Source organism: Mercenaria mercenaria, chromosome 18, assembly GCF_021730395.1.
Source record: "Mercenaria mercenaria strain notata chromosome 18, MADL_Memer_1, whole genome shotgun sequence".
Lineage (NCBI taxonomy): Eukaryota > Metazoa > Mollusca > Bivalvia > Venerida > Veneridae > Mercenaria > Mercenaria mercenaria.
Window position 1 is genome coordinate 26,249,888 of NC_069378.1, and position 16,722 is coordinate 26,266,609.

Below are 16,722 nucleotides of genomic sequence, written 5' to 3' on the forward strand. Positions count from 1 at the left end.
ATGGCATATCTTTAGCTTGATAAATTAATCAAAATCCATTTTGTGGACAGCCTTGTCTGGAAAGATAAAAACAAAACCAACTCAATCTCTCTAAACATTTATTTCTGAAACGAGAAACATGGGAAATACGGCCTGGGACAGAAACAAAAAAAAAAAACAACGGTAATTTCTGTCTGAGATCAAAACAAAGTAAGGACCATACTTCAGATCATGAGGTCTTGAGTACGATGCACGACAAGCGTATGGTAATCCGGGATGATTTGACAGAAATGAAACTTAAAGTATAAAATACTAGTAGAAGCCATGAGTCTCCAATCTGTGATACATGTATACTACGAACAGAGTACAAATGTATATGTAATTGTAAAACAAATCTAGGAATAAGGATAATATAGAAGACATTGAAACAGTATATGTAGGACAACACAACTAGAGGTATTCAAAAAATGTAAGTATTACCTTTGGCAGAAATAAATTGCCAGACAGTAAAAGGTATCTCGAATTAATATCCGGCATAATTTTTGTGTTTTGACTCCTAATTAGATATGATTGTTTGTTTGTTTGTTTGTCTTGTTGGGTTCGACCTTGCATCGTCACAATTATAGGTGATATAGCAACTTTTCAGCTTTGACGGTAGAGGAAGACTTCAGTGCCCCTCATGACGGCCTTGCACCTGGGTAGTACCACAGACCTTCCGTAAGCCAGCTGGATGGCTTTGTTGGACATGGGAGCTTTAAAATCCAACTGAATTTCAAAACAAACTAGAAAAGCTGATTGGTGAAAACGCCATCTGGAAGTAAGCAAAGAAAATGACCTACATATAATAGCAAAGATACAAAATGTTTTAATATTTTTAATTCTGAAACAATTTTTTTTAACATCTCCTTAAACCGACTCTTTGTTCTCGAGTATTGTCAAACTCTGTGGTGGCTTAGTCAACACTTCTCTCTGGGTAATCTCTAAATTGTATCTACAGAGCCTGCAGTCTGTCTCTTGAATTATATACAAATAGTTAAGGACCATCAGATCCCTATCATATATTTTATCCAAACAGTGGATATATTTTATCCAATACCTAACTGTCGTCTTTCACATCTGTTCTTCTCTCAACTTTTTGTATAGGGTTTAGCACGGGTTTCGCGAGCTTTCACTACACTACAATGTTTTAGGAATGAGCCCAGCTTGTTTACGCTTGCTAATAACATTGTTCAGCAATTCATCGAACAGTTTATGGACCCCGTCTCCTGTTGCAGCACTTGCTTCGTAAAGACTGAAAGTAAAAACAAAATAAAACAGTGCTCGAGTGATTGTGATTCATATGAAGTAAAGATCCTGCTTTAAAAAACCTAACTTAGTAAAGGCTGCATTGAATTGTCCTGACTTATAGTTATACAATCAACATTTCATCAAGATTATATCAACTGGAGCTGTAAAAAATAATGGGAAAAAAGCTACGTCCAATAGCAATGAGTGGCTGATACAAGTTTTTTTTTTTATTTCGGACAGCTTTGATTAAATGCATATTACTGCTGAAAGAAACCTTTTGCCCGAAATGACCTCAAATCAACAGTATTATAGGCAAAAGAAATTATGTCTGACAGATTTTATAACCAATGATATACATTATATACTACTCACAACGTGGGAGTAATTAACTATTTCTGTCATTAAAATTTTGAATATAAAGAAAAGTAATTCTTACTTCATTTTATGACTAGCTGCCCACTTTTTTGCTTCCTGAGTTGATACCAATCTTTTCCCCGACTTCGTGTCCACCTGCATAAAATATATACCAAATGGAATTATACGATTAAACTTATATCACAGGTGATGTTTATAGTGTTCAGTTTACAGATATGATAGGGGCCTCCACGACTGACGTAATAGGGGCCTCCGCGACCAGACATGATAGTAGTCTCCGTGACCAACATAATAGCAGTCTCCTCCATGACCCACTTGCTAACAGCCCGAGTTATTTCAACATGGCAGCAGCCTTCGTGACCAACGTGATGGCAGCCTCTGTGACAGAGATGATAATAGACTAACTGGTCAACATGATAGCAGCCTCTTTGACCAATATGACAGCAGCCTCCATAAACAACATGATGGCAGCCTCCGTGACCAACATGATTGCAGACTTCGTGACCAATATGATAGCAGTCTCCGTGACCCACATGATAGCAGCCGCCGTGACCCACATATCTATCTCCGTAACCAACATGATAGCAGCCTCCGTTACCAACACGAAAACCGGATCTGTGACTAAGATGATATTAGCCTAACTGGTCAACATGATAGCATGTCTGTGACCCACATGATAGCAGCGTCCGTGACCGCGTGATATCAGCGTCCGTGACCAGCATGATATCAGCTTCACGGTGACCAACATAATATTAGCCTCCGCGACCAACATGATACCAGCTTCCGTGACCAACATGGTTACAGCCTCCGTGACTCACATGACAGCGGCCTCCCTGTCCCATATGGTATAGCCTCCCTGACCAACACGATAACAGCCTCCGTGACCGACATGATAGCGGCTTCCGTGACCCGCATGATAGCAGCCCCCCATGACCCACATGATAACAGCGTCCGTGACCCACATGATAACAGCCTCCTTGACCAACATGATAGCAGCCTCCTTAACTGGCATGACAGCAGCCTCCGTAACTGGCATGATAGCAGCCTCCGCAACCAACACAATAGCAAGCTCCTTGACCGAGATGATAGTAGCCTAACTGGTCAACATAACTGCAGCCTGCGAGACCAACATGACAGCAGCCTCTGTAACCCACATGATAGCAGCCTTCGCGATCACCATGATACCAGCCTCCGTGACCAACATGATAGCAGCTTCCGTGTCCATCATGACATCAGCCTCCGTGCCAACATGATATCAGCTTCCGCGACTAATATGGTTGCAGCCTCCGCGACCGACATGACAGCACGGCGCTTACTCCAGACCTTTCCCTGCCACCACTGCGGCTTTGAACAATGAAAGTAGTTGGCTTACAGAAACTAGGTTGAGTATTCTATCCAAATGTTAGTTACCGCCCGAACTAATGCCCTGAGTGGCACCTGAGTATTTCTAAATTTCAGAATTTAATGCCGTATCTTTTAGCATCTAAGTTAGAAATTTTATTTTTCGGCTACATAAATGATCTTTAATTAACAACTAAATGGCATACAAGTTGGGCTCAACTGAAGCAGTAACGCTAGTGTACTAGGTGGGGTAGATCTTGATTAAATTGATTTTTAATAAAACCCTCAATGATACGTTAAAAACGATCTGAAACGATTAGAGTAGATGAGACATAAGTATTCAGTCTTGAGCTCAGATATTTTCAGATACCTATGTTCATCCGATTTGCAACTGGGTTACTAGATATATCATTCGCCTGGAAGTTGTGTCATCAGTAACAATAAAGTTAAGGGAAAAGGCAATGCTGTTCTTTTGTTAATTCTGCCTTCTAGGGTTTCTTTAACCATTTAAAGAAGTAAAAGAATGTTCAAAATCGGCTTCAAAATTAGGAAGTTATGAGCGCTTTAATATCTGATCAAAATGACGGCCATTATGTTTCCATAGCAACAAAAAATCAAAAAGGCGGAAACGTATTCATTTTACAATACGAATGCAATATATTTACCTTGTTTGCGACTAGTATTATATCCTGTATCCCGCTACTGTATTTGTTCACCTCCTTTAACCACGTGTCTAGACTCTCAAAGGATGCTTGATTTGTGACGTCAAACACGAGAAATACAGCGTCTGTCTGTCCGTACAACTCGTTCCGGACGTCGATATATTCTGGTGCGCCAGACAAATCCCATAGGTGCACACGCACTACAACAGAAAAAGATATACATTTCACTACATGTTTTTCAGTGAATTATCGAAATATTACAGTGAAATTTATCTGGTATTTTCGCAGTGAAAAATATCAAATATATTTTGCACTAAGAAACTATAAATTAGGTACAGATCTATCTAAATTTAGTCAATACATGAAATAAAAAGATTTTTTATTCACATGTAAGATCAAAATATCTTTCACTCATGGACACCGTATCTTAAATTTTAGCTATACCACTCCTGAAAATATTGCATCTGGTGTTCAATCATGACAAATATTGTATTCTTACACTGAAACAAAAAAATATTCTCTAGGCTTTATGTATTCCTTGGAATTAACATATTTAATTTTAAGCCTGCTGGTGGCAAGTGATGTTGCCTTAAAATATGTGAACAGTGCAGGCTGATCATGGTCTGCATTCTTCACTATTTTCAGTGAACATCCCAGTCCATTTTAGAAATTTAGCAGGGTAAAGGTTAAGGCAGACGACTCGTAATGATGATCGGTAATTTTCGTACGTAAAATTATAATAAGCTATTTTCGGCAACAGAAAATCACTCGAGATATGCTGACGCGGGAAAATGATGATGCATTTGTCACAGAAAGTCGTTTCATAACTTAATGTTTCCGTGATGCCTACTCTTACTTTTTTATGTTTACAGATTAATGCACTTTTTAAATAGCCGGTGAGGCGGTCATAGAATATTTTGGTCTTACGTTAATGATAAATCTAAGCAAGACAAGCATATCATTTGCTTTGACATTGTTTACTGCATACTTACTTACACAGGTGAAATTTTATTTGTCTGTAGATGCCAGCTGCACATTCTTGCATTCTTTGCAAACACGACAATGACAGAACAGAATGAAAATTCAGCAATTTAAACTTCAGAGTTAGCATGTTCATTAATCCATTCTTTAAACTGTAGTCTTTCCCACTCAGAAAAAAAAGTAATTCATTTTGCACTTACATTCGTATCCTTTTATATTCTGTATCTTGAACCCATAATCTACACCGACAGTTGGCTGATACCCGCCACTAAACTGTAAATGGTTTTCAATAAGTTAGTATTTAATAGTTTTGACTATTGACAGGCAAGCCATTCAATTAGTGTATAGTATATTCTACAAAATTTTAATCAAGCCACAAATTAAAAGGCTCATTTTTTCGTGTAAAAGGGCAAGAACCTTTGGTTCTTTTTTAAGCGGCCAGAGTCACAACATGTGTGATATAATGATTTTGAAGAAAGTTTCGCGCAATAACTTTTAGCTTCCGTAGTCAGATAAAAGGACCATAACATTTTTATACTTATCGCCACCTTAAAAGCCAATTTCATGTTCTTTATTGTTACATATATTATCTTTATTAATTAATTCCTATTCCAAACGCTTTAGTTATGTATAACACAGATATGAAATAGAAAAACAATCCGATAAGCCTAAGAAATAAACCGATCCCGGATCGGAGATGTTTTGCACACGCCTACATTGTTGTTTTACAAACTTACTTTTAACTACCAGGTAAGTACCAACTATTGCACTCTGCTTACCTTGCTTTCACAGAAGTGTTTGATAAGACACGTTTTACCCACGCCTGCGTTGCCTATACCAACTACCTGAAAAAAATATATTGCTGCATTGGTAGTTTAGCTCGGAGGACTGTTTTGTATTGGAAGAACGAGAATTTGCAAAATATAATATTACAGCGAACATGCATTTACTGAGAACTAATTGTATGCATACCTGTGCGATATATGGTGGCTAGAGCTATGTGTGTGTATGTGTGTGTGTGGGGGCGGGGGGGGGGGGGGGGGGGAGAAAGAGGAGATAGGTAGGGAAGTACAAGCATAACGAGTATAGGTAAGTGAAGTAACCTCCCCAACACCATTAGTTGTTTATGCACCCTCCACATTCATATGATATATGAATTTAAGGCAAGTCTAAATGTATTTTGGGTGGGCCTACATGTATAAGGTTTCTGTCACATACTGAGAGTGATCGTGGACTAATGTAATGAACTGAATAGTGCTTAAGTCAATGAAAAATACTATTTGATTGTAAATTGAAAGACAACTACATTATGATTATTACAGTGGCGTAAGTTATATTATGCTAAAAATAATTTAAGAATGAATATGTAAAACCTTACAATAAGCCACAAACTATACCAGAAATTCATGGTAAACAGTAGTCGAACTAATCGGACGTATACAGTTTGTTTTATGCTGTGACGGTCAAATCGCGGTGGTTGCAAATGTCAGAAACTTAAAAGCGTTCACTCTCTTTCAGTGACCACCTGCCTGTGTTTTGTACCAGAAAGTCTATTAGGGGTAAATTCCATAAACATAACAATGTTACTATTAGATCATTACGTAACTATAATGTTGAAGATTTTATAGCAAAATTGAAGGTTTGTGATTGGTCTAGTATGTTTACAGCAGACACAGTTCAAGAATGTTGGTTGAATTTTAAGGAGATTTTTTTATCAGTATTAAATACTGTTGCACCAGTTAAGGAGATACGTTTAAAGCAAAGAAGTGAACCTTGGATGGATTCTGACATTTTAGAACTTATAAAACTTAGAGATTATTATTTTTACTTGTTTAGCAAACATAATAAATCAGAATTTTACAAGTTATATAGTCAATATAGAAACAAGGTCCAGAGAGTTATAAAAAGGGCAAAATCAGAATACTTAGAAAACAATCTGGAAGAGAACAAAAATAATCCTAAGGAGCTTTGGTCGCAGATCAAAAGTTTAGGGTGCAATAACAAGAGTAAATCTAACACAAATGTGGTTTTGAAAATAAATGGTAACAACTGCTTTGAGCCAAAGAAAATCGCAGATCATTTTAATAACTTTTTTAAAACTGTGGCTTCTGTTTTGGTGCAAAAATTGCCCAACCCATTAAATTTATTCACTGTTGATTCAGAATTGTTCAAAAAATTTTATGAACAGAGAAATCCTACGGGTTTTAGATTTAAACTTCATACTGTAAATGAAGAATTTGTGTATAGGGAATTATGTAAGTTAAACAGCTCTAAAAGCACAGGGTTAGATAATATTCCTGCTAGATTTTTGAAGGATGCAGCTTCTTACTTAAAAATTCATGTTACTTTTTTAGTGAATAGTTCAATTGTTAGCAATACTGTTCCAGAAGATTTGAAAAGTGCTAAGGTTAAACCTTTATTTAAGAAAAATGATAGGTCTGACGTCTCCAACTATAGACCTGTAAGCATTTTGTCAATTGTATCTAAAATTCTTGAAAGAGCGGTTTATAACCAGTTAGAATCTTTTCTAGTCAAAAATGGTTTATTATATGAATTACAAAGCGGTTTTAGAGGAAACTACTCTACTGACTCATGCCTGATACATTTGACTGATCACATAAGAAATCAAACATCAAAAGGACTATATACAGGGATGATTATGTTAGATCTTCAAAAGGCTTTTGATACAGTCGACCACCAGATATTATGTCTTAAATTGAAGGCGATGGGTATTGAGTCGGTGGAGTGGTTTCGCTCATATTTAACTGGAAGGACCCAAGCTATATAGTCATGTGAATAATACTATGTCGGATTTTGATAATATAGTTTGTGGTGTGCCTCAGGGTAGTATACTGGGTCCATTGTTAGTCCCCTACTGGTTGAAAACCAGTTTCGGGGACTATAGGAATGCGCTTTTCCGTCATTCCGTCCGTCCGTCTGTCCGTCCGTCCGTCCGCAATTTCGTGTCCGGTCCATAACTCTGTCATCCATGAAGGGATTTTAATATTACTTGGCACAAATGTTCCCCATGATAAGACGACGTGTCATGCGCAAAACCCGGACCCCTAGCTCAAAGGTCAAGGTCACAATTGGAGGTCAAAGGTCAACAGGGCTTTTTTCCTGTCCGGTCCATAACTCCCCCATCCATGAAGGGATTTTAATATTACTTGGCACAAATGTTCCCCATGATGAGACGACGTGTCATGCGTAAAACCCGGACCCCTAGCTCAAAGGTCAAGGTCACAGTTGGAGGTCAAAGGTCAACAGGGCTTTTTTCCTGTCCGGTCCATAACTCTCCCATCCATGAAGGGATTTTAATATTACTTGGCACAAATGTTCTCCATGATGAGACGACGTGTCTTGCGCAAAACCTAGACACCTAGCTTAAAGGTCAAGGTCACAATTTGAGGTCAAAGGTCAACAGGGATTTTTTTCCTGTCCGGTCCATAACTCTGCCGTCCATGAAGGGATTTTAATATTACTTGGCATAAATGTACCTCATAATAAGACGATGTGTCATACACAACTTCCAGACCCCTAGCTCAAAGGTCAAGGTCACACTTAGCAGTCAAATGTTAACATAGCATGAACAGGGTCTGTTTCGTGTCCGGTCCATAACTCTGACATTCATTAAGGGATTTTAATATTACTTGGCACAAATGTTCCCCATGATGAGACGACCTGTCGTGCGCAAATCCCGGACCCTTAGCTCAAAGGTCAAGGTCACAATTGGAGGTCAAAGGTCAATAAAAAAAATTTCCTGTCCGATCCAGAACTCTGTCATCCATCAAGGGATTACAATATCACTTAACATAACTGTTCCCCATGATGAGATGACATGTCGTGCACAACACCCAGTACCCTAGCTTAAAGGTCAAGGTCACACTTTGAGATCAAAGGTCAGTAGGATTTTTTTCCTGTCCAGTCTAAAACTTTGTCATGCAAAACAGGATTTAGATATCAGTTGGCACAAATATTCCCCTGGATGAGACAACATGTTATGCGCAGAACCCAAGCCCAGGGTCTAATGTCAAGGTCACACTTAGAGACCAAAGGTCAGACACAAGAATGACTTTGTCTGGAGCATTTCTTCTTCATGCATGGAGGGATTTTGATGTAACTTGGCACAAATGTTCACCAACATAAGACGGATTGCCGTGCGCAAAAACCAGGTCCCTAGGTCTAAGGTCAAGGTCATATTTAGAGTTCAAAGGTCAAATTCAAGAATGACTTTGTCCGGAGCATTTCTTCTTCATGCATTGAGGGATTTTGATGTAACTTGGACCAAATGTTCACCACCATGAGGCACCCTTGTTTTTAGAATTACGTCCCATTGTTTTACTATAAATAGATTTTATTGTAACTTTTTTATTATTGGTCGTAGAGAAAAATCGAGACCACTTTTCTGTGGTACAGCATGCATGTTACATCCATTTTTTAGGTGTATTCTGACCTATCTCTACCTGGTAAAGAGTTTCTTGTGGACTTATATTATATAGATTTTTTTTTTGTTTTTTTTTTTAAGATTAATTTCCCTTTGTTGGTACTATAAATAACTTATATGATAACTTTTTTATAATCGGCAAAAACATTTCAATATGAAAACAACTGTGGGTTTTTATATATGCACATTTTAATCCAAGTGTGTTGTTATAACATATTGTATATAATAGTACAATATTGTTTATACATCATTGACAGATATCCGTTCATGATGTTATACTGCAGTAGAGAAAATTAGGTGCCTTCCAGTAGGGGACTTTGTATTGCATGGCAATACTTCATTCACTTGTTATTTTTGTGCTATGTGAATGATATGGGTATTAGCATTAGTAAAAATTGCAAGTTAATTTTATATGCTGATGATAGCGCTATTCTATTCTCTCATAAGAACCCAGAAGTGATCAGTTCTGTTTTAGGTAATGAACTTGCTAGTTGTAGTAAATGGCTGATAGATAATAAACTATCATTACATTTAGGAAAAACAGAGTGTATTCTAATCGGCTCTAGACGTAAGCTCAATAAAATTCAAGATTTTTCAGTTCATTGTAATGGACATACAATTAAGGCACAGGACTCTGTTAAATACTTGGGAGCTATGTTGGATAAAGACCTATCTGCCACTTCTATTGTTAATAATATTGTTAATAAAGTCAATTCAAGATTAAAGTTTTTATATAGGCAAAAGAGTTATTTAAATGAATCATTAAGAAAAACTCTATGTAATGCACTCTTACAGTGCCATTTTGATTATGCTAGTTCGTCATGGTATTGTGGACTCACAAAACAATTGAAGTGTAAACTACAAATTGCTCAAAATAAGATTGTGAGATATATATTGAATTATGAATGTAGAACTTCTCTGTGTGTTTCAGATTTTAGTTATCTAGGTTTTTTAAATATTGAAAACAGGTGCATGCAACTTAGACTTAATCATGTGTATAAAATATTTAATGACAAATGTCCGGCATATCTTAAACGGAAAATTTTAAAAGGTGTAATGAACAACACCAGTATAATAGTAGAGGTAGTAGTGCCAATTTTTATCTGCCAGCTGTAAATGGTTTTACAACTTCAACTTTTTATTATAATAGTATTTTAGACTGGAACCAGTTACCTCAATTTATACATAATACTAAGAGTAAATAATATTATCTAATTTACTAAATATGCTTTTAAAAAGGAAGTTAAAAAGCACTTGATTTTAAATATGAAGTTGGCTGAAGATTCCAGTTATATCTATTTTTAATTGTAAGTATAGTCAAATGTAGATTTTATGTGATATGATTTTTAATGTGATAATATTGTTCGTGTAATATATGTATGTCTATGTACTGACAACATAATTGTGCACTTACTCTGCATAAACTGTATCTATTACTATTATTTAAATACTTTTATCCATTATGACAATATTTTCAAGGACCCTGTTGGAAATAAGCCACAAGGCTTTTACAGGTTATCCTGTGTTTTTATATATGTCATAATTGTGCACTAGTCACCAATAATATCTGTGATATCAAAGCTGTGCTAATATATTATGTGCTGTTTAAATTCAATGTATGTGATAATTGTGTCAATGTGATGTATATATTTACACGAATAAATCTATCTATCTATCTATCTAGTGACAGTAAGCTTGTCTAGGTAAACAGTAGCTATTAGAAAATGATATAAATAGAATCAATAAACCTGATGCACGGTGTATATACGTGGTCATTCGGACGTATGGTCAACAGTTTAAACAGGTGAAGAGTGTTTATAATGCATACGTATTTTATCTCATATTCAACATTTCAGATAGATAATCAAGAGATCATCAACTCGTTCACATGCCATTTATAATAGGTTCTAACCTCTCCTTGAATAAGCTACAGTGTAAAAAAAAATCTTAGAAAATTAGCAGATCTAGATCTACCTTAATCCAAATAAGACTGTCGACAGCATCTTGTGGATTTTTCCCAAGATGTCCTCTCTGGCGATCCATTGACTTCAGTATGTACAGAATTAACAACTCATTTTACTCATGACAGCTACACGTTTCTTGTTGCTGCACAACTGTAAACAAAACACAGCATTGTGGTATTGGGAAAAATTGGTATCTATTTTTAGCCTTTTCAACTTTCAATGGTAAATTCGCTTTTATAATTTAGGATTTATTTATAATCAAATTCAAGAAAACTTTCAAATTATAATTTCAAACGTACAAACATATTATTAGTGTATGCTAAAAATAAATGCCTGAGAAATTTAATTAAATTGTTGAGATTCGAAAATAATTCTTTACACGTCGTGTTTCTAAAAATAGCTATCAAAATTCCATTTTTTCCTATCTGAGCATGCGCAAAGCCAATGATAAACATCCTGGAAGCTAATTGAATTTTTTAGTGATGCGTGTTTTTTGGAAAGCAAACATATCAACAGCATTATGGCGAATATTATTGTAGCTTATATTTTCTGGGTCCTTGGTGGGCCATTTGGACTGCATCACTTTTATCTTGGCAGGGATAAACAAGCGTTTGTTTGGTGGATGTCCCTAGGTGGTCTATTTGTCGGATGGTTCAGAGATCTGTGGAGGTTGCCAGAGTACCTGTATCAAGCTAACAGAGACCCGAGAGTGCGGGCTGTGTTCAGAGCCAAGAGAGAGGCACATGCACAACCCCCGTGGAAAATTGTGAGATTTGCTGGACAGATGTTTATTGGTAAAATCTTACTGACACTATAGACTACTGAATGATGCCTGTGTACATTTTATACATATATATTTAGTATTTTATGCAAAAATAATATAGGGGCAGGTACCATATTAATGTTCGTTAGACAGGTTATATGTCAGACTGTAGGTATTCGGCATATTTATGAATCGCTATGACGTCCTGCATTAACATTCTGTTTAATATATCTAGTTCTGGCTACCTTAACAGGTCTAGGAAAGTGGAGTATTTACAGATTATCTGTAAATTTACAGATGATCTATAAATTTACAGATTTTTCAATCTGTAAATTTACAGATCAAGTGTTTGAAAACTGCTAAAATTATATTTAGACACAAAATCGCAGCTTGAGATTAATTGATTTACTTATGGTATGTATAAATAAAGGTCAATTGTAACTTTCAGTCATTTCTGTTGACTTTGATTTTTCTGAAAATGCCAAAAAATCAAAGTCAACAAAAATGGCTGAAACCCACAAATGACCTTAATTTATGCATGCTGTAAATAAACCAATTAATTCCAAGCTGCGGTTTTGAGGATAAATGTTATTTCATCAGTTTTCATACACACAATCTGTAAATTTACAGATTGAAAAATCTGTAAATTTATAGATTATCTGTAAATTTACAGATAATCTGTAAATATTCCACTTTCCTGCTAGACCTGCTTAACTTCTGTCACTGCTTTTATTTTCTGATGGTCGCGTCCTTTATAGTATGGCGAAACACCATTTGGTTAACTAACCAGTATTAAACCACAACATCATGCACAGACTTTTGTAAGAAACTGATGACATCGTGCAACGGGTCAGAGCATGTGGTTATTTTTGAAAAGATCAAAATAATTTTACCTGTTTATGAATTTAATATAATCCTAAACAGTACTAGTATAAGTAAACGGTTAAAACCATTTTTGATAAAATTCATAAAAACATACCTTAAAAGGTTAAAGTTCTCAGAAAAGGTCAATAAATAATAATTTTATACTGCCTGTTGGTTTTCAAAATGAAGAGTACCCTGATCAGGTGACTACTGAAATGGCAAACAAAATATTGCGGACAGGGGTACCAATTTGAAAAATGTGTGTAGAACTTGTGTTCAAATTATGTTGCATTGATTATTTTATGCTAGTTCAAAAGAGAAATGGATTAGAAATTTTTTAAAGTAAAAGGTGTCAGTCCATTACATTTCATCTGATGAAATTATAGCTTGACAGACTTCTAGCTTGATTCATGGTTAGGTTTCAGTGCGGCATTTGTTCTAGCACAGAGATCTGTAACAGCATATTTTTATAAACATCTCTGAGCTAAATTTTTTAGCTACTGTTTGTCTGGTGGTGGTTGAAACAATGTTTTTTCATTGTGTACAGGATCAAAATTTTTTATTTCTAGTAACTTGTTCGTTATTTTATGGATTTTTAAAATTTACATGTAAAAGGTTTTGAAATACTTACAGTTTTCATATTTTCTTATTCAAATAACTTGATTTAAACATATTTTATTTTGAAAGACTTTTACAACATGATTACAAATATACAATAAAGGATTGGACAGGAAGCTTTATAAGCTTAAGGTTGTCCTCTCCCTATATTCAGATATGTTTTTAAGACCATACCAAATTGATATGTCGTTCGTCGGAACTACCGCATCAATAATTCCATTCCCGAGAAAAAAAAATAAAAATTACCCGCCCGCACGTACATAAAAATCTCCGAAAAAAAATATTTTTTTTTCGATTATGCGGTCCGGAATAATAACGGCAAAACAGGTTTTATCGCTGTTTTAATGCGTCAAAGTGATATTGATCGGATTTCATGCGTCCGTAATACATGTAGCTGATGATCCAAACTCAAAAAAGTCAGGAATTATGGTGTTGTTCATCATCTGTTTTAAATCTGGAGTGTCTGTGCTAGTGCCACACATGGCCTTCGATGTGCCGGTAGGTAATGAAATAGGCACATTCTACTTTTGTTCAATACAGTGAAAAGAACGAAGCCCGACTTGTAAGACGTGCACGGGGATGCAGTTAAAATATTTGGAAATATTGTTCAGATATAAAGTTTTCAAACCATTTGTTATCAGTTGTTTAATTCAGCATGTTAGATCTAGAGCCCAAAGCTGAGGCCAACTACTAGCTTAAAAAAATATTTGTTCACAAATCCTGACCGACCTATCACATTGTCTCGACCCAAATCTTTTTGAATGTAACTCCTTTATCGTGGTCGAACCGTCTTTCGAACCTCTTAATTGTTGACATGGGCTGATACTTATTTGCGGTAAATGTTAAATAAAATAACGAATCAGCAATGTAAAATAATCATTTATAAATACCTTGCAAATATTAAGTTACTACATCCTTCGTCAGTTATCCAACAATCGTCCAAAGTTTCCCACCACCCTAACATCTAAAACAAAATGGCGGCCAAAAATAGAGCACCTGCTTTCGAACCTATTTTTAAATTACAGCACAGTTCAAAAAAAATGTTCCAAAAGTCTCAACACTGTAACAGTAATTAACTTTGAACTTTAAACAATTCATAACAGTTATTTATTTTCTATTCTTCAGTGTTTGTTTGGTCATGGCAAGGGCAGATAAACGTATCATTACGCCTAATTACTCTCTGCTTGCAGCAGTAGATTAAGTGTGTCCAGTGTTTACAACCTGGAGAATCACACTGGGCCCACTTTGTAATCACCAATGACACACAATTTTTCAGTTGAGCTGGCTGAAACAATTTGCAGACGCAGCATTTGTCCTCATCTGGCATATCATCATCAGAGTCATCAGTGTTTGAATCTGTATCTAGAAGAAGGTTAATGTGTGATGGTCCAGGAGTAGGTTCTGGGTGGTGGAAAACAATGGGCTGTACATATGGCTTTCTTTGCTGGATGACTTCTTACAGACCTTCTTTGGGATGTTTGACTTTGGTTTCCTGGGTGTCTTTGTTGGCTGTTTTACTATGGGCTTGGGTTTAGTAATAATTTGTTGTGATATGTCTGAACTGGTGATTTCCTGACCAGAAACAACATTACTGAAAGTTTTCTTAGCTGATGCCTGATGGAACTCCTTTTTTAATTCAATTACAGTCTCTGCTGCCCGGAAGTATGCATTTAGGTCACACTGAACATCAGGAACCTGTTCGGATGGCTCTTGAACAGGAGCAACATAAGGCTCTGATGGCTTGAAGTTGTCAGTACTTATGGCTGTTCTGTCAAGAGGAAATATGCCCGTTTTCTGAAAGGCTGACTTGAGGTTGTTATTTGACAGTGCTGTTACATATGAACTAGAAGCCAGAGCAGCAACATTAAACCTGGTAATTTTCGATGATGGATGTTCCCTCAGAAACTTATGGCATGTGTTGTTGTATATCTTCTGTAGGGGCCCAAAGCACCCTACATCCAGGGGCTGAAGACAGTGGCTTGTGTGGGCAGGCAGCACAAAGAGAATTATATTGTTCCTTTTAGCCCATTCAAGTACAGGAACATTGATGTGCGATCTGTGTCCATCAAATATGACAAGTACTGGCTGATTACTGTCTGGTCTTTGTATGTATTTGAGAAAGTGGCTCTCTAAATATTCATGAAAAATGACTGAGTTAGACCAGCCAGTTTTTGACATAGTTCCAGCTGAACCAGAAGCTGCACCTTGAAGCAAGTCTTCATTCATCCGCTGCCCTTTAAACACAAAGAATGGAGGCACTTGGGTTCCAATGGCATTTCCTCCACCAATGATTGTGGTTACAGCTGACCTGGAGGAAGTTATTGCAGGTACACTTGCCTTGCCACCCACAATATATGGTGGTGAGTGCTCTGTCTGTATGCCCTTTTCGTCAATATTATATATGCACTCAGGTTTGTTGAGAAGGTTATTGTTCATGATTACAGTTTCTAAGTTTGTAAAGTAACTGTTCACTGCCTGTTGAGATGTGGATGCAGCTCTACATTTTGTTAAAGCTCTAGGCTTAGTAACTCTAAGCTCAGGCCACCTTTTTCTGAAGCCACTGAACCACTTTACAGAGAGAGGTTTGTCAGGAGAACGTTTCTTCAGAAAAACTGCATAATCACTGGCTTTGGAAACAACTTCTGTGATGGTGAATCCATACCCAAGGTCTGCCATATGCTTTATATGTTCCACCAGTTTAGCCTCCTCTTCTTGAGTGAACAATGGACCTGGTCCTGTCATCAGTGTTTCTGGGTCAACACGGCCTTTCACACGATCACGAAGTGTATTATGTGGAACACCATACTGCCTAGCAGCAGTCTTCACAGGAATGCCCGTCTCTTTAACCAGTTTATAAGCATTAAACAATGCTGAAGGAGAATATCCCTTGTGCTTCATAGCTCTCTTCACTGGATTCAACTGAAATATAAATTGAATCAATTAAAAATTTTTTTTTAAAAAATCATAAAAAGAAGGTGAAAAAGCAATGGATTTCAGTATTTGAACAGTGCAGTAAAAATTGAGAGTCACATGATTTCACCATGGTCACGTGACCTCTGCAGCAGCCGAAGAGAGCGAGGTCAACTGTCAAAAACTTTGAGCACCTTTTATGTTAAAACTGGGTTGAAATTCTATTGGTTATATATTGGGGTCAATAAAGTAATAAGAATTTTATTGATTTTTATCTTAATTGGAAGAAAATAGTTAATACTTACTTGTTTATGACGCATAATTTTTGGTTTGACAGCTGTAGCGTGTTGTTTGTAAACAAAGCACTGATACTCACAAATTGATGACGTAATGCGCACTTGTGCATGCGTGAAAATCGCGAGAAAATGAAAGGTTCGAAAGGAGGTGGGGTTCGAGAGAAGGTGCGACCACGATAAATAGTACATCAGTCAGATATTCTATCAAAAAGCATTTAGTCAATTTAAAAATTGTTTA

General features: G+C 36.4%; 2 protein-coding genes across 2 annotated transcripts in view; both read right to left on the bottom strand.

Annotated features, from left to right (window-relative positions):
- Positions 1-84: 84 nt before the first annotated feature.
- LOC123539394 (dnaJ homolog subfamily C member 27-like) lies at positions 85-11,201 on the bottom strand. The gene is made up of 6 exons (XM_045323962.2): positions 11,044-11,201; positions 5,405-5,470; positions 4,826-4,898; positions 3,648-3,844; positions 1,703-1,776; positions 85-1,270 (listed from the first exon to the last, which is right to left on the bottom strand). The coding sequence occupies exons 1-6, from the start codon at positions 11,110-11,112 to the stop codon at positions 1,156-1,158; spliced, it is 594 nt and encodes a 197-aa protein (XP_045179897.2). The 5' UTR covers positions 11,113-11,201; the 3' UTR covers positions 85-1,155.
- A 3,439-nt stretch (positions 11,202-14,640) lies between these two features.
- Positions 14,641-16,722, bottom strand: part of LOC123546948 (catenin alpha-2-like) — a 28,898-nt gene continuing 26,816 nt past the window's right edge. Inside the window, exons 12-13 of the mRNA XM_053529742.1 lie at positions 16,494-16,553; positions 14,641-16,197 (exon numbers count right to left, since the gene is read on the bottom strand). Coding sequence (XP_053385717.1) covers positions 14,641-16,197; positions 16,494-16,553 — 1,617 coding nt within the window. The remainder of the gene's footprint in view (positions 16,198-16,493; positions 16,554-16,722) is intronic.